Genomic DNA, 23,390 nt, shown 5'->3' with positions numbered 1-23,390 from the left:
CATCTTAAATGCAGTAAAATGTAATGCATTATTGCTTTATTAAAGTTCAAATAATACAGAAGCAGCTCATGTTAATAACTATAAACTCAGAAACGGGCATTTCTATGTGCGGTTGGCACCTCTTCTATGAGTCGTGTGAATGTCCCGATCTCAGGGGGAGAGATTGAAACTGCCCCGGCTGAGAGAGACTCTCGAGCGCACACGCGTAATGCAGCTCAATTAGAACTTATTTAATCATAATATATATATATAGTGGTTTGGGCATCAGGTAAGGATGCCCCCTGGCCGCCTCCCTAGGGAGGTGTTTCAGGCACGTCCATCTGGGAGGAGGCCTCGGGGAAGACCCAGGACACTGGCCTGGGAACGCCTCGTGGTCCCCCAGTCAGAGCTGGTTAATGTGGCTCGGGATAGGGAAGTTTGGGGCCCCCTGCTGGAGCAGCTGCCCCCGCGACCCGACTTCGGATAAGCGGTTGAAGATGGATGGATGGATCTATATATATTTACATATGCATTTCTTATCATGAAGTAAATTGTCAATATGCAGCTTTATTAATACAAGAGCACTTTGCACATTTAGTTTGGAAATAGTTTTTTATTAATTCTATTGTTTGCTTGTTTATTTAGGTTTTGATTTTTAGTACTTGGTAAACATTTAAATTAAAAGTTGCAAAAGTTGCAGCAAATCTTATATAAGTGTTTAAAAATACTTTAAACATAAATTGTTCAGTTTTGTTATAATTTTATAAATAATATATTTAAATTAAAGTGTTGCTCAATGGCATATTTCTGTTCTTAGTTCTGCTACTGATGTTTTGTAGACTTTATTATAAGAGTGTTGCTTAGTAACCTGTTTTTGTGTTTTGCTTTGGTACCGAAAATGGTATCGAGTACCGTGAAATTTCACTGGTATTGGTACCGACTACTGAAAGTTTGTTACCGTGACAACACTCCTGCACATCTCCCATTACAACTGCAGCCTATTTATTGTTTATTTAGAGTCCCACAGACCGTCTACCAACCCTTAAACACAACCTTCCAAAAATGACTCATGGTTTTACTACAGCAACCATAGTATCACCATGGTAACCACAAAATGAAATGAAGCCACCTCATCATTTCTATGACACTTTCATGTCACGTGGTAACTTGAGTGTTTGGCTGGACTTGAACCGGAGACTTCGAGGCCAGAGTCCAACACTTTATCAGGTGAGTTACAACACAATCTCATCACGTTGGAATAAGTGTGTAAATGTAGGTGAGTCTGTAATACAAGAGTCAGAATGTATCGTTTTTCAAATGACGTGTTATAGTAAGTGTTTTTATATCATGACAGCCGAGTCATAGAGCAAAACGTGTTCATAAAGTCATAATCAGCTGTTGTACTCGGGATGTGTCAAAGTGAATAAAATGCTGCTTAATGTAAAACGTGGCACGTAAAAGTCAGTTTGCATAAGTTAGTTACATTTATGCATTTGGCAGATGCTTTTATCCAAAGTGACTTACAGTGCACTTATTACAGGGACAATCCCCTGGAGCAACCTGGAGTTAAGTGTCTTACTCAAGGACACAATGGTGGTGGCTGTGGGGATCGAACCAGCAACCTTCTGCTTACCAGTTTACCAGTTATGTGCTTAGACCACTACACCACCACTCCAGATAGTTACATTAACGTATATTGAGACTAGGTTGAAATGTCCCCGTTTGTTTTAAAGGTGAAGCAGCACAAATCAGACAATCAATTAATTTGAACGGTCACAGAGAGAGGGTGAAAAATGGTCATGATAAACCAAAATATGACTGTTTACATTACATTTACATTAAGTGCACTGTCGGGAAAAGCATTTATTAAAAAGAGACATAACACCTTTTATTGCAACATCCATATACTTATAAAGATAGTTTTATCTCTTGTGTAACACAGATATAATAAGACAATTTGATATGCACAATTCATAGTACATTTTAATTGATCTTATTTGTAATTCTGGATAAAAACGGCAAAGTAAACAAAATATAAAAGAGCAAATTTCACATCAACTCATTAGGATTTAAGCTGTAATTTGAAGCTTCATGAATCACTTTGGTTACAAATAATATACTGTATAAATCATAAATAATACCTTGTTGACAAAAGTCTGAGGTGACACTAATAAATAATCCCAAGCAGCGTCATACCTTCACATTTTGCTCTTCCAGTATGAGTGGATGTTTGAGCATCCCTCAGTCATGAGGTGTTCCAGCAATTTAAAGAGACATTTCTGAGCAACACAAGCCAAGTCCCTCCCGTCCTATAACTAATGAATAACTCGTACCTCTACAGAACAGTGCAAACTCAACCTTAGGATTCAGTTTCATTATTGATGAAAAGTAAGTAAATAAAGAGAGAGGCGGCAGCTTACACTGTAACTCGTGCAACACCACGGACCATTAACTTCTGTTTTCTGAAATGTCAAATGAGGCTATTTTTAATTATTTTAACACTGACACTATACTGACACTATATGCAGTTAGACAGCTATCCGAATGTAGTTATTGTACTGCCCTTTAAAATGTATCTAAGCATATTTATGGCAATAGAAATATGTTTAGAATTGGTAAAGAATTCCCTCTTAAGTAAGATAAGAGTGCATGTTTAAATCTGGTAGATAAACAGCAATGGAGTTTCTACAGAAATAAGTCATCACGTGTTTCCTCGTTTTACAAGCTTGCATTCAAATCTGTAAAAAATAGGAAATATTGTGATGAGTTCAAACAAGCACAATGTATTTGTGGCATAACTTGACCACAGCGCGCTCCTAATTTGTTTAGAAAATGTGTCCTTTCCTTCATTTAAATGAGAGCTTGTCTTGTGGAATGAGGAACGAGTGTAAAAATAAACTGGCTTAAATGTATAACCCTCAGATTAAAACTAATTGCTCTCATATTTTAAAAGAAGTTCTCCACTACACAGTGCACTAATGCTATTAATGTATATTTAAACCTTTCACTTGTAAGAAAATAAAGTCAGAGCTTAACTAAACACAGAAAACGATCAGTCTTGATGTTGTGGCAAAAGGTCGTTTTCGTGCCAGTAACACGAATGTTTGGGTTGACTTCAGTTTAATATCAAATGGGAATAAGAACCTGAAGGTCTGACGAGCGTGTATTTGGAGAGTTAATATTTAATCATCTACTGTGTCATTTAGCACGCTTTCAAACATCATAATGATTGCCACAAACAAAGCAGATCATCACATGACTGCTTGAGTCATATTCTTCTCATGATATCTCTGACTTCAATCTTGGGATTGTCATAAAGGTGTTTATAATTCAGGTCTGCAGATCACACGAGATTCCAGGATTTGCTGGAGTGCGTGTGTGTGTATATATGCATGTATATGTTGCCATGGCAGTAACCATCACAAACAATCACAATTGAGATCTCTTGAATACTTCAGTTGTTCCTCAGTTGTACCACAATGAGATTAAAAGGAGACTGTGTCAGGGCGGAGACAGGGTCGTGATTCCGCACACCCGGCCCCTAATCAGGCTAATCAAGCCTCAGATAGGGATAAAGACCGACTGGAGACGGCAGTACGACAAAGAGAGATTTACGAACAGGTGTCTGACACCTGTGTGTGTGTGTGTGTGTGTGAATTTTTGTTTCAGTTTATATTAAACTATTATTTATATTGTCAAGCAGGTTCACGCCTGGTCCTTTTCATTAATCCACCATCCACCCCAACGGAGCAGCCGCGGCCATCCGCCGGAGGAGCCCGGCCACCTGGAAGCGGAGGAACTGCCGCTGACCGCGAGGGTAGGAGGGGCTCCCAATCAACCGCCTGGAGCGGTTACCTCTGCATGGCGTTCTGTCCACCAGGGGTCGGAGGTCTGTCTCCGATCCGTCCGGGGAGGCGCGGCTGTTGTACATTAAAGGGTGGAGGAGTGGATAGGACCAAGCTACAGCGTACCGGAGAACCGGTGAGTAAGTGTTTTTCTTTTTTTCTCTGTCTCTCTCCTCTCTCGTCCACTGTCGCTCCTTGTTGGCCTTTCCCCCTCTTTTTAAAATGTTTTGTTAATTTGGCACGATCGCCATTACAGCGTGTAGGTGCCACACTTATTTTTGTTTCCCTCCCTCATCCAGGTAGACGGGGCGGAAGGCACGCCCCTCCCCAGGGAAAGAAAGGGGGCTCCCTGGCCTGAGAGAACGAGGCAGGAATGTAGCAAGGCGTAGGGCGGGGCCCCTAATCAGGCTAATCAAGCCTCAGAGAGGGATAAAGGCCGACTGGAGACGGCAGTGCGACAGAGAGAGAGTTACAGGCAGCTGTCCGACACCTTTGTGTGTGTATGTCTTTTTGTTTAGTTCTTCATTAAACTCTTATTTATATTGTCCAGCCAGTTCTCGCCGCCTCCTTTCCAATAACCCCTTTACAGAGATGTGACAGGGCGGAGGGTGGGGCCGGGTCATGATTATACACACCCGGTCCCTTATCAGGCCAATTAAGCCTCCGAGAGGGATAAAGGCCGATTGCGGACGGTGGTGCGACGAGAGAGAGATCGTTTACGGACATGTCCGTCATGTGTGTGTGTTTGTCTTTTGTTTAAGTTTATCATTAAAATATTGTTTATATCGCCAGGCCGGTTCTCGCCACCTCCTGTCCATTGAACTGCTTTACACTGGTGCCTTCAAAGCCCTCACCAACATCCAGTAGGCACAACACCATGCCCTCTTGGAGGTTCGCCAGGAGCAAGAACAAGCGCTTCCAAGCCCTTCTCCAGGCACAAAAGACAAACACACACACATGACGGACATGTCCGTAAACGATCTCTCTCTCGTCGCACCTCCATCCCCAATCGGCCTTTATCCCTCTCGGAGGCTTAATTAGCCTGATAAGGGTTAATAATCACGACCCGGCCCCACCCTCCATCCTGTCACAAGAGACTTTTGAGAAAAAGACTCCAGTAATCTCACAAGAGATCTCAACAGTGTCTGGTGGTGGTGTAGTGGTCTTAAGCACATAACTGGTAATCTGGTAATCAGAAGGTTGCTGGTTCGAGCCCCACAGTCACCACCATTGTGTCCTTGAGTAAGGCACTTAACTCCAGGTTGCTCCGGGGGGATTGTCCCTGTAATAAGGGCTCTGTAAGTCGCTTTGGATAAAAGCATCTGCCAAATGCATATAATGTAAATGTCTCCATCTGTTCTCAGAGATCTCAAACATTTCTCATTGAAGACAACTCTATACTCTTATTTGAACAACTGACTTTTAGGAGAAACATTTGAGACCAAGTGCTTAAATGAGGAAACTGAGAACTCTGATATCTATGAAAACAAGTAGCTTCAGTTTCATTTGCCTGTAACCTTCTGCATAGTTTGGCCAGTGTTTGACATGACACGTAAGGACACGTCACGTATACAAACACACCCACGTTTTACAGTGTTTTGGCCATCACTAGCAGTAATTAAGAGCATGTAATGCAGTCTTATCTGCAAAAGCAGAAGTTCTCATGATGGTTTCATAATGCAAACAAAATAAGAACTGCTAGGTCAGTAGTTCCTTGTACTGAATACTGAACCAGAAACCCACTGAATACGAGGTAATAGAAGTTAAAGAACTTGAGGGATTTCACATATTAGAATTATGGTTAAAATTCTGCAAACCTAAAGTATCATCAAGACAGCTATAAGGAAAGAAAAGAAAATATAGTTTTTGCCCGAGGGTGATAAACAACAGCCTGACATGCCATCATAAATCATCCACTGGGTGTATTCTCAGTTTTTCCTTTGTTGCAAGAACGAAAGAGACTCTTTCATACCAACCTGTAATGTTTTAACTTTGTTATTATGTTTGATTTTCAGCCTTCAGTTCAAAGATATTTCTTTTGCAGGTCACTCAAAAACATACCAACAAATCAATGGCCATTGAAATGCTTCTCAACTGTCAATGTGAAAAAAAACGTATCCGAGTTTCAGTCCTGCTAACAAACAGCCTAGACCAGCTAAACGGGTCAAACTGGTGACTAGCATACAGTAAAGGACCGATCCATATTGCTGGTTACCAGTAAAAGATACAGTGTGTTTGGGCACTTTCATGCTGGTTGTCACCCATTATAGTTATAGTGGTTAAGCTGGTCAATGTGCAACAGAACCAGACTTTACCCACCTAAGACCAGTTAAAACCATCTTAGAATTGAAACTGGTCTGAGCTGTTGTGTTTCAGCTGGGAGATTGCTAGAATGTTATATATGTATGCTCAGATATGAGGAAAATCAATACTGTTAGTCTGGTATGAATTCTTTGAGACAGTTTGCCCAAAAAGTCATGATTGGATGGGTTAGGGGGTGTCTTAGCCAGAAAGCTCAGTGTGAAGTTCCTTATTCCTGCGGACTTCAGCAGCATGGATCTCCTGGGAAAATGGTCTGCACTTATATAGTGCCTTTTTAAGCCTTAACAGTATTCAAAGCGCTTTACACTGCATCTCATTCACCCATTCACACACCAATGGCGGTAGAGCTGCTATGTAAGGTGCTAGCCTGCCATTGGGAGCAACTTGGGGTTCAGTGTCTTGCCCAAGGACACTTTGGCATGTGGAGTCACACGGGTGAGGATTCGAACCACCAACCCTGCGATTGGCAGCCGACCCACTCTACCAACTGAGCCACAGCCGCCCTAAAGTGTCATGTCAGAAGTGGGATTTGAACCAAAGCCTCCATCTGGAGCCCAGAATACTCTTTATGTAAGAAGGTTTTAAGATCCTTGAGTCTGGCGCCTTAGACCAGAGAGAGAGAGAGAGAGAGAGAGAGAGAGAGAGAGAGAGAGAGAGAGAGAGAGAGAGAGAGAGAGAGAGAGAGAGAGAGAGAGAGAGAGAGAGAGAGAGAGAGAGAGAGAGAGAGAGAGAGAGAGAGAGAGAGAGAATGAACTGAATGCAAAAGACATGATCTTCTACATGATCAAAAATACTATTCGACATGAAATTCCAATTCAAACCTGGCTAAAAATCCTACAAGCAATCATTGAACCCATTGCTCTGTATGGCAGCGAGATATGGGGACCTCTAAAAACCCAAGATTTTTCAAAATGGGAAAAAGAGGAAATCGAAACTCTGCATACCCAAATTTGTAAAAGCATCCTAAAAGTAAACAGAACGACACCAAACAACTCTTGCAGAGCTGAATTAGGACAATACCCCCTCTTGATCAATATCCAAAAAAGAGCTGTGAAATTCTACCAGCACCTGAAGCGCAGTGACCCGCGCTCTTACCAGGCCGAAGCCCTGCGGTGTCAGGAGCAGAACCGGCCCCGGAGCGCACTCTCACAGCTGATGCTCAAACTACAGCCAGACCAGCACAGCACTATCTGGCCCAACCAAATTATACAATTACAAAAACTAAATGACATTACCTATTGGAAAGATGCTACTAAATCACAAAAAAAGATGGAACTCTATTTAAACCTGAAAAGAGATTATAAACCAGCAGAATACCGGAGCTGTGTAAAAGAGCATAAAGTGAGAAAGACCCTGACCAGATACAGGCTGAGTGCCCACTGTCTGGCTGTAGAGAGAGGACGGCACCGGCAGAGGGGGCAGCCGAGAGAGCAGAGACTGTGTTCTCTGTGCTCTCAGAGAGAGGTGGAGACAGAGAGAGAGAGAGAGAGAGAGAGAGAGAGAGAGAGAGAGAGAGCAGAGACTGTGTTCTCTGTGCTCTCAGAGAGAGAGAGAGAGAGAGAGAGAGAGAGAGAGAGAGAGAGAGACTGTGTTCTCTGTGCTCTCAGAGAGAGGTGGAGACAGAGAGAGAGAGAGAGAGAGAGAGAGAGAGAGCGAGCAGAGACTGTGTTCTCTGTGCTCTCAGAGAGAGAGAGAGAGAGAGAGAGAGAGAGAGAGAGAGACTGTGTTCTCTGTGCTCTCAGAGAGAGAGAGAGAGAGAGAGAGAGAGAGAGAGAGAGAGAGACTGTGTTCTCTGTGCTCTCAGAGAGAGGTGAAGACAGAAGAACACTTCCTCATACACTGTGATCACTATCACAGCATTAGATCGGACTATTTCACTAGATTCCAACAACTAGAACCAAATTTTATGGCATTACCAAATTCAGATAAATTAAATTATATTTTGGGAGAAAACTCCAGCTCAATCATAACAGCAGCAAAGTATGTAACAGCCTGCCACAAACTACGAGAGTCAGCCAGTGGACAAAACTAAGGTCTGAATGTTGGTTCAAAAGTTTTTTTGTTTTTTTTTTATATATAAATGTATTAATGCATTTGTTCACTGATTAATTTTATTGATTATTTGTTCATTGCCTATGTAATGGCCACTGCTTTGGCAATACTGTACAAGTCATGCCAATAAAGCTCATTTGAATTGAATTGAATTGAGAGAGAGAGAGAGAGAGAGAGAGAGAGAGAGAGAGAGAGAGAGCATAATCAAATATAGTACAATTCAAGTGCAACATATGTGCAGTAACCAGGAAGTGAAAATAATCAGTTTTCGTTTTTACCAACAGGAAAGTTAATTTATGAGCCTGTTACTCCATCATGCAAGGCTGGCGGCACACTAGCGGACTTCTACATAATGGTTAGGGGTGTCACATCTACCGTACTGTTTTTGCTGAAATCACCCCAACTTCTGTAGTAAGTCTTACATAACTTAAGGTTACATAACCACCATGGATGTCAATCAGAGTTTGCTTTATGACGCGTTTGCCGAGGGAAAAGTAGAGACTCAACCCACCTCTTGAGAGACATGACCTCATCATCTCCCTCCGATTCTCCAGTGACTATGTAAAATATAAGTGGCAATTATTGGGGTCCAAGGACATGTGAAGGGAAGATGACCAAAATAGCCAAATTTGACAGAATATATGTTTTGGACACAGTCGATTTGGTGTCAAACCTCAATGGCTTTGCATACAGTTATACTGTTATAGCACCCCCCTATCAATGGAAATTAGTGTAATTTGGCACGTGACCTCAGAACGTTATGTTGTCCATGTGTACCAAGTTTTGTCAAGTTTCAATGTTGCAGTCACAAGATACTGGCCGATTAGTAATAATGGTCCTCACCAAACACGTATTGGCATAAATTTACATTTACATTTATGCATTTGGCAGACGCTTTTATCCAAAGTGACTTACAGTGCACTTATTACAGGGACAATCCCCCCGGAGCAACCTGGAGTTAAGTGCCTTGGTCAAGGACACAATGGTGGTGGCTGTGGGGATCGAACCAGCAACCTTCTGATTACCAGTTATGTGCTTTAGCCCACTACGCCACCATCACATTTCGATTCTAGGGTTAGGGTTATACCATGTGGTTCAGGATATATGGTCCGAGCATGTGGGCGCCTGAGTAGTGGTTAGGATTTGGAGCCACCCTGCCAAGTTTGGGGTCTCTGATGCCCAGACACTATTGTGGTACTACCTTTGGTGCTTGGGTCCCCTAATGAAAATTACGATAGAAAAATGGCTAACAGCGGCCAGCTTAATGGGAATCAACTGGTTAATTTAAACCAACAGTCCTCCATTAAACAAATTTTTTTAAGAAAAACAGTCTGAGTCACCTTCTCTCTCAGACGCTGCTTGAGAGTGTCGAGACGGGCCATGCTCCATTTTCTGGTTGAGTTTCTCCTCTGTCATCTTGCTGTAGTTGTTGTTCACCTCCTGGGCCTTGTTGGGCACATCCCTCTCGTGCTCCCGTTTCTCTGCCAACTGCTGCAGGACCTGCTTCTCCTGGGACAAACAAATAAGAGTGGAGATGCCACAGTGACCGTGATTTCACCCAGTAGAACATCTTTGTTGATCCTGGAACAACATTCAGAAAAAAGGTGAGGGGCGTCCATTCTTATCATTTCCCTCTAATTTTAGGGAATTCATGTTTAGGGTTTGTGATCGTGTTTGGACTGTGATTGGTATTTTGACTGGACCTCCAGGAACAGGATTGGGAACCACTGGTCCCCAATTGGGAACCGCTGGTGGCTCAGTGGTTAAGGCTCTGGGTTACTGACCGAAAGGTCGGGGGTTCAAGCCCCAGCACCGTCAAGAAACCACTGTTGGGCCCTTGAGAGCAAGGCCCTTGACCCTATCTGCTCCAGGGGCGCTGTTTCATGGCTGACCCTGCGCTCTGACCCCAGCTTAGTTGGGATGTGCGAAAACAACTGCATTTCATTGGCTCTGTATGTGTACACTGCACAATGACAAAGTTGAATCTTAATCTTATTTTTTGTGCAAATATTGTCTAAAGAGTATTCTTTAAAAAGCCTGAGGGCTCCACTCGAGCTAATTCTACAATATGCCATTTAATCGAATGCAATAACTCGCATAATAACCTCAAGCCCATTTGTCTAGCTGCCTGCAATCCCGCTGCATCCTCCACAGGAGACAGAATATTCCAGACCTCACCTGAAACTGCAGCTGGAGGTGGATGGATGCTGGGCAAAGAGAATGAAGAAGAGAGAAGATGAACTGTGGGAGTGTCGGACGGCTGCTGGGGAGTATAAGCAGAGTGATGGATGCAGGAGGAGGAGGAGCAGAGAGAGAAATGTAAAGTGATAGAGAAAGAGTTACATATGCAGCACGGTTGTCTTGGAAACAAATGGTATTTCTGTTTCTCACATGCATAAAAGAAAACTATTCTGATGCATCAAATTAATAAATATTATACTCTATATAGCGGGTGTTCAACAGCGTGTCTGCCAATTATTGTTTGAAGTTAAAGAACGTTTTATTGTCTCTCCCACATACAAATGTGTTAAGTAAAATGAAAATGTAATGAATATTTAATACAGATCACACTTTACAGTAATAATCCCTTTATTAAGGGGTTTATTAATATAGTAATGCTCATAAATGCATTATAAATCATTAATACACTGTTATAACATCATGCATAAGTAGTGTGACTATCGCACAATAGGTGCCAAATAGTGAACCACTTTCCCTTGTGTTATAAATGCTTAGTAACACTTATTCACCATTAGTAACGTAAGCAAATATACCTTGCAAACATTGGAAACCTTTATGGTTTAATGGTTGTCATGCTTCATTGTATGATAATGTATGTGAATGAGCATTAAGACCTGAAAAGTGTTTTTGCAGAGTACATTTAGTAACTAGGACTACTTTTCACCTTGTCAAGAGCTGACAAAAGTCATAAAATAGGACATTTTTTGTTCTTATTAATGCAAGTATGAGTGTTTATTAAGTATTTATAACATGCAAGTTAAAATGCTCACTAATTGGCAAACACAAATACCTTTTGCATGTCGCTAACTGCTTATAAATTATTTATAATGCATTTGTAAATCATTAACAAACCCCTTTATATACATTTAACACATTGAACTTCACTGTTAAGTGTTGCTACAATAATGTAATGTACTGCAACTCTAGACATCAACAATGGCTTTGCGTTGTAAGCATAATCAAGCTCGTAAAAATATGAAGATGGCACTGAATAACTCTGGCTTGAAAAGGGGCAGAAGACCCCCTGATATTCAGATTAGAGTTACCAAATGAAGTCAGACTGAATGTATTTAAATGGTTAAATAATGTACTTGTCATCTGCTGATAAAACACAAAGACATGAAGGATAAACTAACAGGATGTTATTAATGCAAGTACATATAAATATGTAAATACAGCGGTCCTGAAAAGTACAAGTCTGAATGTGGGCTTTAGTAACAGGTCAATATTTTTAGATACTGTCTATTTATTTGGTGTATCGGGGGTCTTTTGTGCTGTCGATGAGGTATTGGTTTCTCGGGTGGTATATAGTCCTGTGACGAACACTTAAGACAGTATTTTATTGTTTTCAATCAGCTATTGATCCATGACTGTCACGGGCATACAGTACTCTAATTAATGTTCTAGAACAACCTTGTCATTTCTGATGGAAATAAATCATCATACTTCTCAAAACATGTTATTTTTCAACAGATCATTCTAAGCATATGTAAATTGTTTGTGTTAAGAAATGTGGTCAAGCACTGGTTACTTGCCTATGGAAGGTGAAAACGCAAGGTGAAAAAAAACAAAAAACGATGAATAATAAAAGTGTCTATTTTTTTTTCTCTCTTAAAAAAAATATAAAAAATTATCTTAATTTTTTTTTCTTCACAATTTTTTTCACTTAAAAAAATACATAAAAAAATTGTCTTAATTTTTTTTTCTATTCACAATTTTTTTTCTCTCTTAATTTTTTTTAATGCAGTACCAACCTTGGCCACCAGGTGCCACTATCAGTAAACATGCAATCTTGTACTTTTAATGCTTTCTCTTTTGCTATGTGTCATGTGCACACTTTCATGGTGAAATTTATTTATAATAATATATTTTAATATCACAAGTTGTCTATGCTTTTGAAACACACTGTCTGCTGCAGAAGTGAGGAGTTCCAGATGAAGAATGTCAAATTAATATTTAAATATTGTTGGTCTGCCTAAACATGAGCTAGACAGTTACGCCAATGCAAAATGTTCATCCAAAACAAATTGGTGAGGGGTGGAAAGTGTGTTTCAAATCATAGACAACTTGTTATATTAAAATATATTATTATAATTCAATTTCACCATGAAATGGACACATAGAAACAGAGAAAGCATTAAAAGATTACATGTTTGCTTAGTGGCACCTGGTGGCCAAGGTTGGTACTGCAGTAAAAAAAATTAAGAGAAAAAAAAAAAATTTTGAAGAGAGAAAAAACAAATGTTTGTCAAGAGTGAGAAAAAAAAATTTACTTTTTTTTTTCCCCACTTTGCGGTTCAGGACTTCCGTACTTACCAAACCTGGTACTTACCAAAAACTTGTTTTACTGAAGTGCTCAGAAACCTACGGAAGAGGATTAAGGCCAAGCAATAATAAAAAAAAATAAAGCCATCTCGAGATTAAAGTCATTATAATGCGAGATTAATCTCGTTAAATTTCGAGAAAAAAGTCGAAATACAATCTTGAGAATAAACTCATTAAATATCGAGAATAAAGTCGTTGTGTTTGGAGAAAAAACTCGTTAAGTTTAATCTCGCATTATAATGACTTTAATCTCGAGATGGTTTTATTTATTTTTTATTATTGCTTGGCCCTAATCCTCTTCCGTAGAAACCCATAAAAGAGATAAAAATTATGTTTATTTAAATCTAAAAATATTCTTGTATTGCTCATGCATCACATTCTACAGATTTATAGGCATTTCGTTTTTTCGTTCAAAAGTGGTGCAAAGTTGCTCTATTTCATAATCGCATAATTGCAGTTCATTAATATTTAGTAGTTACTAAATTGCATTTCATGATTGCATACACGTTATTACTGATCAGTTAATCATTTGGGATCTTACGGATTCAACGCAGGATATTTCACTTAAGGGTGTTCTGGGAAATGAAACCAAATGAACACCTTAATACTAGAAGGTTAGTTATAATATTCTGACAGTAAACTCTTTGTCATTTATTTTGGAGACTAGATGTTTGACTTGTTCTAGATTACATTTAGGAGGGTCTAGCAGTGCTGATGTTCAAGGTCCAAGATGCACATCAGTCTTCATGTCTAAACCCTCAGCTGAAGGACCGGCTCAAGTAAGCGTGCTGTCCCAGAAGGACCACACAAGAGAACAGCTTCATTTAAGGTCGTTCAGGTCATCCGAATTGGCCATTAACCCATTTAGACACAGAAGGGTCTAGACACTTTCTTGTGACGCAAGGTTTTCTCCTATCTCATTGTGTAAGAGAGGTTAACTTATTAATATATAGGGAGACTGATCAGAATATTTCTCGATTAATACGGCTGGTCTCCTGCGGGTTCGCATGCAAGGCTAATTTTTATTTTTAATCTGCATGTTTCCCCACAATCACTTTCACGAATCAGCCCCCAAATGTAGTCTCCCATCATGTTCTCATTATACTGTTCAAAGTCCAGGATATCCCGATGGAAGCGCTTATCTTGCTCCTCCAATTACACTCCCATCTTCTCTTTGAATTGATCAAGATGAACATTGAGGATATGGACTTTGCGGGACATCCTACAGCCCATTGTGCCTCATCCAGCTCCACATAGTCTTCGGCCTTGTGATTGCTCAGGAAGCCCCGAATGTCGACAAAACAAAAGAGATGGTTGTTGACTTTAGGAGAGCACAAGGTGAACACACTCTGCTGAACATCGACGGCTCCTCTGTGGAGATCGTCAAAAGCACCAAATTCCTTGGTGTTCACTTGGCGGAGAACCTCACCTGGTCCCTCAACACCAGCTCTATCACCAAGAAAGCCCAGCAGCGTCTCTACTTTCTTCGAAGGCTGAGGAAAGCACATCTCCCAACCCCCATCCTCACTACATTCTATAGAGGGACTATTGAGAGCATCCTGAGCAGCTGCATCACTGCCTGGTTTGGGACTTGCACCGTTTCGGACCGCAAAGCCCTGCAGAGGATAGTGAGGACAGCTGAGAAGATCATTGGGGTCTCTCTTCCCTCCATCAAAGACATTTTCAAAAAACACTGTATCCATAAAGCAACCAGCATTGTGGACGACCCCACACACCCCTCACACAAACTCTTTACCCTCCTCCCGTCTGGCAAGAGGTACCGAAGCATTCAGGCCCTCACGGCCAGACTGTGTAACAGCTTCTTCCCCCAAGCCATCAGACTCCTCAATACTCAGAGACTGGTTTGACACACACGTGTCCTGAGTTGCACTTTAATAACTGTCACTTTATAACTGTCTGCTACCTCAATAACTGCTATGTGCATAGAACATTATCTCATAGTATGTTATGTTTACATTTTTAGAAACTGTCATCTTTTTGCACTACTGAGTACTGGTCGGCGCTGCACTGTGTCTATTGTCCTGTTCATTGTCAGAAATTTGTTGTACTGTCCTGTACTTTATGCACATGTTTGCAAGTGCACGTTATATAGGTATATATAGGTATTTTATTTCCTTGTGTAGTCTCATGTGGTCCTGTGTTGGTCCTTTGTTTTTATGTAGCACCATGGTCCTGGAGGAACGTTGTCTCGTTTTGCTGTGTACTGTACTAACTGTATATGGTTGAAACGACAATAAAAACCACTTGACTTGACTTGACCCACTCCGACAAAGCACTAGTGAGCTTCTCTGGGAAGTCATTGCACTCCAGGATCTTCTTTATTTGTGGTCCAACGAAGACACTGGCTTTGACCTTTGACAGCTTAGGGAAGAAGTCTTGAAGGTACTTGAAGGCTCCTGACTCCTCTAGAGCTCTAAATGGTTTCACAAGGCCCAATTTGATGTGCTTTGATGGCATCAGGACCTTCCGGGGGTCCACCAGTGGCTCCCACTTGACGTTGTTCGCCCCCCAGAGAACTCCGCTGTGGCCAGTCCCGCCTGTGGTTGTGCGCCTTGGTGTACCTCCTGTCCCAAAGGCAATGATAGCTGGGAAACCTGGGAAAACCGCCTTGGGAGACCCATCAGGAATTCCACAGTTTTGAAATCTCCCATGACCTCCCAGCCGTACTCCTCATACTTTAAGGCATCCAGCAAGGTCTTGATGCTGTTGTAATCCTCTTTGAGGTGCACCAAGTGGGCTGGGGGATGAGACGGGTACTTGCTATCATTATGGAGCAACACGGCTTTGAGGCTCCTGGATGAGCGGTCAATGAAGAGGCGCCACTCATTCTGGTTACAGCCAATTCCGATTGCCTCGAACAGACTGGTCATTGTGGCACATGCAGAGCCCAACTTGACGGGTGAAGAAGCTGGAAAAACATCGGCCACGCTTCCTCTGATCTGCGACTTGCACACTTTCATCCAACAAGTTCCACTGCTTAAGCCTAGACGTCAAAAGCTCGACATTGGGCTTGGTGAGACCAAGATCTCAAATCAAGACGATGAGGTCTTCTTGGTTGGGGTTAGTGTGAGTTTCTCTCCTCCGCTCCACCTCTGAAATCTGATAATTGCGTTTATACCCGAAACCGATGTTTGACCGATGCATTGGTGCGTCTATATAAATCACTTACCCCAAGTATGAGTACTAGTAACACACCTCAGCAAACACAATTCATTAGTTATGATGACTGGGAACGTTGAAGACTGAGTGGCCTTAGAGGAGCAGAGAGAGGGGGTGTTCAATTGAAATACATGTTAAACGTTATATCGACTCTCTCCTTTACACACATTACATTTTACATTTACGCATTTGGCAGACGCGTTTATCCAAAGTGACTTACAGTGCACTTATTACAGGGACAATCCCCCCGGAGCAACCTGGAGTTAAGTGCCTGCCTCAATGACACAATGGTGGTGGCTGTGCGGCTCGAACCAGCAACCTTCTGATTACCAGATTACCAGTTATGTGCTTAGACCACTCCACCACCACCACTCTCACACACACACATTTGAATATTCTATAGGTGAAGTGTATAGGTTAAAGTGCCCTATTCATTAGGCAGGCCACAGAAGTGATAAAAGCTGCTGTAACAACTTTCATTGCTTATTGATTCACTGGTGGCTTCATGCTAAATGCATTTGGCTTAATCACAAGAAGATCAATAATACTGAGTTCTCATTGACTAAAGATAATTCTTGCCTTCTGAAAACATCTGCCATAGAAATTAAAATCAAAGAGACACAGTTGTGTTGGTTTTCATCTCTGCTGTTTATTAGATCAACTTTATATGCTATTTAGATTTTTTGGGCCTGAAAAAACAACCCCTTAAAACACATTGTTTTCTGGTTTCAATCCAACGTAGTGTAGAAATACAAGCCACAGCATCTTTATGCAGCATGTCAGTCAACTGAGAAGTGTTTGATAATGTTTTGTCCACCAATTATTGACTTATTCGCAACGTCAATAAAAAAAGGTTGTTTTAGCAAAGGATCTAAATGGCCATTAGACAACTTCAAACGCACAAGTGTCAGTTTATCATAAAATATCAACAATGTTCAAATTCACAGTGACATCACAGTTTAGATAACGCACTTATGAACCATTCACATCATCAGAGAGGTACTATATAAAGAGAATAACTGCAGATTCATCCACTCTGAATTTATAGAAAAGCACGCACACGCACACGGAGCTCTGACAGGATGTTCTATGTAATATCTTTTTGTCTGGGTGGTCGGTGAATATTACGGATCACACATTTCACCATCCACTCGATGCCCTCGTTCACACCCTGCCTGAAAAACACAACAGGACACAAAAATCAAAAGTGGCACTTTTTAACATTAGTTAATACAATAAAAACTAACAATGAACTAGTGTGTTTTTAATAACTAACATTAACAAAGATTAATGCATGTTGTAAAAAATGATTGTAAATGGTTTGCTCATGTTACCTAAAGCTTTAACTAATGTAAACAAATGGTACCTTGTTACCAATTTTTACTGTATTAAATCAAATGTTTTTACTAAATTAAAACAAGGAAAAAATATACTTAATTATTATACACACACACCAACATCACAATACATTGTAATAAGCAGCATTAATTAACTACATATTATTTTTTACTATAAAATAAAATCATGTACAATTCCAGACTGGGACGTCCTTGAACATTTGACTAATATAAATACATACTTGCAATATTCAGTGTCATTGAATTCGAGTTTTGAACAGATTAATTTTCATAAAACTGTTGAATTTTTAAATTAAACTTCTCAACATAATCTGCATTCTTTAAAAAAACAAAACAGTAATGGATCAATAAGGAACATTAAACTAATTGAAATATTCATAATATTGGTTTATGGTGTAATTGTTTGAAAATTTTGTTTTGGACTTTAGTACAGTGGTCCAAAGGTGCACAACACAACGAAACTTACAAAGCAAACAAAAGTTCGAGAACACCACCCAACGCAGCCACAGCACCACCCAACGCAGCCACAACACAACCCAACGCAGCCACAGCACACACCCAACGCAGCCACAGCACCACCCAACGCAGCCACAACACAACCCAACGCAGCCACACTCACAACACAACCCAACACAGCCACAGCACCACCCAACGCAGCCACACTCACAACACAACCCAACACAGCCACAGCACCACCCAACGCAGCCACACTCACAACACAACCCAACACAGCCACAGCACCACCCAACGCAGCCACAGCACCACCCAACGCAGCCGCAGCCACAGCACCACCCAACACAGCCACAGCACCACCCAACGCAGCCACACTCACAACACAACCCAACACAGCCACAGCACCACCCAACGCAGCCACACTCACAACACAACCCAACACAGCCACAGCACAACCCAACGCAGTCACACTCACAACACAACACAACCCAACGCAGCCACAGCACCACCCAACGCAGCCACAGCACCACCCAACGCAGTCACACTCACAACACAACCCAACGCAGCCACAGCACAACCCAACGCAGTCACACTCATAACACAACCCAACGCAGCCACAACACAACCCAACGCAGTCACACTCATAACACAACCCAACGCAGTCACACTCATAACACAACCCAACGCAGTCACACTCATAACACAACCCAACGCAGCCACAGCACAACCCAACGCAGCCACAGCACAACCCAATGCAGTCACAGCACAACCCAATGCCGTCACAGCACAGCACAACCCAATGCCGTCACAGCACAACCCAATGCAGTCACAGCACAACCCAATGCAGTCACAGCACAACCCAATGCAGTCACAGCACAACCCAATGCCGTCACAGCACAACCCAATGCAGTCACAGCACAACCCAATGCAGTCACAGCACAACCCAATGCAGTCACAGCACAACCCAATGCAGTCACAGCACCACCCAACGCAGTCACACACACAACACAACCCAACGCAGTCACAGCACAACTCAACGCAGTCACAGCACAACCCAACGCAGTCACAGCACAACCCAACGCAGTCACAGCACAACCCAACGCAGTCACAGCACCACCCAACGCAGTCACACTCACAACCCAACGCAGTCACAGCACAACCCAACGCAGTCACAGCACAACCCAATGCAGCCACAGCACCACCCAACGCAGTCACACTCACAACACAACCCAACGCAGTCACAGCACAACCCAACCCAACGCAGTCACAGCACAACTCAACGCAGTCACAGCACAACCCAACGCAGTCACACTCACAACACAACCCAACGCAGTCACAGCACAACCCAACGCAGTCACAGCACAACTCAACGCAGTCACAGCACAACCCAACGCAGTCACAGCACCACCCAACGCAGTCACACTCACAACACAACCCAACGCAGTCACACTCACAACCCAACGCAGTCACAGCGCAACCCAACGCAGTCACAGCGCAACCCAACGCAGTCACAGCACAACCCAACGCAGTCACAGCACAACCCAACGCAGTCACAGCACCACCCAACGCAGTCACAGCACAACCCAACGCAGCCACAGCACAACCCAACGCAGTCACAGCACAACTCAACGCAGTCACAGCACAACCCAACGCAGTCACAGCACAACCCAACACAGCCACAGCACAACCCAACGCAGTCACAGCACAACCCAATGCAGCCACAGCACAACCCAATGCAGTCACAGCACACAAATAAAGCCACAATACAAATAAATTAGGTCACACTATGGAAATGCTCCTGGCCACTAGGGGGCAACGTTGACTATGTGAATTCATGAGTCCTTTCTTAATCTGTGTTGTTTTTAAATGTTTTTGTTGTGTTGTGGCTTAATTTCTTTGTGTTGTGAACTATTGTTTGCTCTTAATGTTGTTGTGTTATGCACATCTGGGCCACCGTACTCTAGTCTTCATTGCAGAAATTCACTTTTCAGAGTTACCGAATGCAAAATTACTGGGTGCACCTATCATTTTATATAGGCAACAACATAATTAAATAATTACATATATTGTAAATATATTATATATTATCCAAACCTAATTCAAGTCACTGTATTTAGTGTGGCTGTACACACTGTTTTTGTGGTTTTCTTCTGTGTTTTTTTCATAACAACACTTTGATTTTAATCTACACTAAGAGGACTTGTACCCAGCAGGGGGTCCATCTCCATGCATATCATTGAATGAGGTCAGACATACCCTGATAAAGCACAGCAGGGCTGCACCAGACAGTCACGTTTACCGATTTTAGGAGCGCAGTCACTGAACGCTGTTTTAATGTCGGGGACAGACAGACAGTCCTGTGGAATAAAAGACAAGCTAATAAATGGACAGCACCATCAACAGACTCAAGATAAGGGATGCCAAATATGTCTACGATAAGTAGATTGAAGTCATGGCTTCATACCTCCACATCCTGTTTGTTTGCCAGCACAAGTAGAGGAACTCCTTCAAGAGTTTCACTGCTGATCATTTTCTCTAAAAGACGAGAATGCAAAATACAGTTCACATCAGACACTGAAACATGCCCGATCCTATGAATGTTTCCAAGTCTGCAAGGCTCTTTCACTGAAAGAGCCTTGGTTTTGATCAGCTGGTTATTGCACCATGGGTCCATCGCAAAACTCACCGAAAGCCTCCTTTGACTCACCCAACCGCTCCTCATCAGTCGAGTCAATGACATAGATAATGCCGTGAGATTCTGCATAGTACTGGACAAGGTAAAAATAACATATGCCTGAGTAAAGTATTTGAGACAAGAATCAACAAGAAGAGCCATAAGTTATGACATCATCAGGTCCACATTTGGTGAATGTGATGCAATCACCTTATCCCACAGAGACTGTAATTCTTCTTGTCCTCCAAGATCCCAAAACATCAGTCGAGCTTTTCCCACATCGATGGTGCCAACTGAGAGGAAATCAAGTCAAATCAACCGCTCTCATGTGGTTATCCCTTCATTATCAGCTTCACAGCATATAAATTGTACTCACTGTTCAGGCCGACTGTGGTCGTGATCTTTGAAAGGTTCATACCCTTGTAATTTCTGTTAAATCTGGTCTTTGTTTGCTCCAGAAAGGTCTGTACAAGATGTAAACAACAAACGTCAGATGAGAAGTTTTCCAAAAACAGCTGTGACTCAAAATGTGGATTTTGGGCATCATAGTCTTAAAGGGACAGTTCACACAAAATTGAAAATTCTCTCATTTATTCACCCTCATTCCAATTCAGATGTGTATAATTTTTTTTCTTCTACTGAACACAAACACAGATTGTTAGAAGAATATTTCAGCTCTGTAGGTCCATACAATGCAAGTGAATGGTGACCAACATTTTGACGTTTAAGAAAGCACATAAAGGTAGCATGAAAGTAATCCATACAACTACAGTGGTATAATCCATGTCTTCTGAAGTGTGATAGGATATGATAGGTGTGGGTGAGAAACGGATTCATATTTAAGTCCTTTTTTACTATAAATGCTCCTCCCTGACCTGTAGGTGGCGATATTTACGACGACTGCGAATCGCCAAAAACAAAAGCGGTAGAATGTGAAGGCGAAAGTGGAGATTTATAGTAAAAAAGGACTTAAATATTAAGCTTTTTCCTCACCCGCACGTATCATATCTCTTCTGAAGACATGGATTAAACCACAGGAGTCGTATGGATTACTTTCATGGTGCCTTTATGTGCTAAGTTTTGGCACCCATTCACTTACATTGTATGAGCCTACAGAGCTGAAATATTCTTCTAAAAATCTTCATTTGTGTTCTGAAGAAGACAGAAAGTCATACACATCTAGGATGGCGTAAGGGTGAGTACATTTTGAGAGAATTTTCATTTTTGGGTGAACTGTCCCTTTAAGTGCCTACCTAGGCAGCACCTTTGGGAATAGCTTCAAAATATAATGAGCTGCCTACCTAGATAGTATTTGCAACCATCATCATCGTCATCTGTGTCATACAATACCCGAATATTCTGCTGACTTGGAATGATGAATCAACTGTTTAATTAGTTATAGTGAAAGAGGCAAAAATTAACGAACATTAACGGGCCTCACCGTTTTCCCCGCGTTGTCCAGTCCGAGGATCAGGACGCAGTATTCATCCTTTTGAAACATGTATTTATACAGACCAGATAATAAAGTGTACATCCTCGGTTCAAGATTGTTCACCAGCTAACATCACACACAGACACTCTCTACTGCCCTGTTAGCTTAGCTTTAATGCTCACTAACTCTAAACTGAACGACATAAACATTCATGAATGATATAGTGAAGCTTACAACAGACAAAACGAAACGAACACAACTTTAGATGCCAATAAGTCAGATATATTTCCAGGAGACTGGTTGCTGTAATGCTCCTGGGAAGTTGCTAGCAAATTTGTGTCGCGTTATAGGAATCGTAGTTTGTTTGGAGAGTAGTCGCGCGAGTGTGACGTCATCTGTCCAATTAAAGGAATATTCCGGGTTCAAAACAAGTTCAGCTCAATCGACAGAATTTTTGGTACAGTGTTGATTACCACAAAAATTTATTTCGACTCGTCCCTCCTTTTCTTTAAAAAAAAGTACAAATCTGTGTTCCAGTGAGACACTTGCAATGGAAGTCAATGGCGCCAAATTTGTGAGGGTTTAAAGGCAGAAATGTGAAGCTTTTAATTTTATAAAAGCACTAACATTAATTATTCTGTTAAAAAAAAAAATCAAGTATTATTTGAGCTGTAAAGTTTGTCATCATTTTAGGGTTTATTGACATTTCATCGTCATGGCAACAAAGATGTAAATTTGACTATAACTTGGCACAGTTGTGGTTAGTAAGTGCATTTGATCACATTTAAATCATGTTTACATGCATATTGTGTGTCTTGTGGCTTTAAGTTTGAAAACGTGAGTACTTAAACGTAAAAAAATAAAATGGCCCATTGTTAGTGCCTCACTGTAACCTCAATTTTTGTCTTTTTTTTTATGTAATCAATATTATGCCATAAATGCTGTCGATTGAGCTTAACTTGTATTGAACCCGGAATATTCCTTTAAGAACAAAAACAAAAAAGCAAAAAACCCTCATATATATATATATGTATGTAATGTACTTTTTCCCTCAGTTGCCGTATATAAATAGGATATGTTCTATTTTTATTAGTCTAAATTTGTGTAAATGTATTAATTAAAATTAAGATAATTAAAATCCTTATTGCTTTAATGATAATGATGAATACTGCTCTGCTCTGGAAATTATCAATACAAATGTATTATTTTATATTTGAAATGAAACTGCCCTCTAATATTTTCAATATAGCTATATAGGCCTTCTTTTTGTTAGTACCATAGCTATATATATATATATATATATATATATATATATATATATATATATATATATATATATATATATATATATATATCAGTGGCGGCTGCTGGTCTTTCAATGAGGGAAGCTCATTTTCGGCCTACATTATAAACTTATTTACCCTATTTTTTGCACTAAATCAATCTTAGGTGTTGATCTGCCCTGCTGTTTAATTCTAATTTTTTCCTCGTAAGGAAGACTTTCAAATGGCTTCGCCAAAATCAGGTCG

General features: G+C 41.2%; 1 protein-coding gene and 1 long non-coding RNA gene across 2 annotated transcripts; one reads left to right on the top strand and one right to left on the bottom strand.

Moving 5' to 3' along the window:
* The first annotated feature begins 8,010 nt into the window (after positions 1-8,010).
* LOC127654495 (uncharacterized) lies at positions 8,011-11,877 on the top strand. Its single transcript, XR_007971935.1, has 3 exons — positions 8,011-8,179; positions 8,483-9,802; positions 10,323-11,877. It is a non-coding gene; the product is annotated as an uncharacterized LOC127654495 (long non-coding RNA).
* A 4,701-nt stretch (positions 11,878-16,578) lies between these two features.
* LOC127654494 (ADP-ribosylation factor-related protein 1) lies at positions 16,579-22,205 on the bottom strand. Its single transcript, XM_052141721.1, has 7 exons — positions 21,871-22,205; positions 20,806-20,893; positions 20,640-20,722; positions 20,442-20,523; positions 20,220-20,290; positions 20,012-20,112; positions 16,579-17,119 (listed from the first exon to the last, which is right to left on the bottom strand). The coding sequence occupies exons 1-7, from the start codon at positions 21,961-21,963 to the stop codon at positions 17,032-17,034; spliced, it is 606 nt and encodes a 201-aa protein (XP_051997681.1). The 5' UTR covers positions 21,964-22,205; the 3' UTR covers positions 16,579-17,031.
* Positions 22,206-23,390: the final 1,185 nt, after the last annotated feature.

The sequence above is a fragment of the Xyrauchen texanus genome, chromosome 13 (assembly GCF_025860055.1).
Source record: "Xyrauchen texanus isolate HMW12.3.18 chromosome 13, RBS_HiC_50CHRs, whole genome shotgun sequence".
In the NCBI taxonomy this organism is placed as follows: Eukaryota; Metazoa; Chordata; class Actinopteri; order Cypriniformes; family Catostomidae; genus Xyrauchen; species Xyrauchen texanus.
This window is presented reverse-complemented; position numbering and strand designations above follow the sequence as displayed.

Bases quoted from the DNA above. Each gene is read 5' to 3' on its own strand.
- LOC127654494 (XM_052141721.1), bottom strand. From the start codon at position 21,963: ATGTACACTTTATTATCTGGTCTGTATAAATACATGTTTCAAAAGGAT. The intron at 20,723-20,805 runs GTGAGTACAATT...ATTTCCTCTCAG, and splicing joins GACCACAGTCGGCCTGAACA to TTGGCACCATCGATGTGGGA. The intron at 20,113-20,219 runs GTATGAAGCCAT...TTTATTCCACAG, and splicing joins CAAACAAACAGGATGTGGAG to GACTGTCTGTCTGTCCCCGA.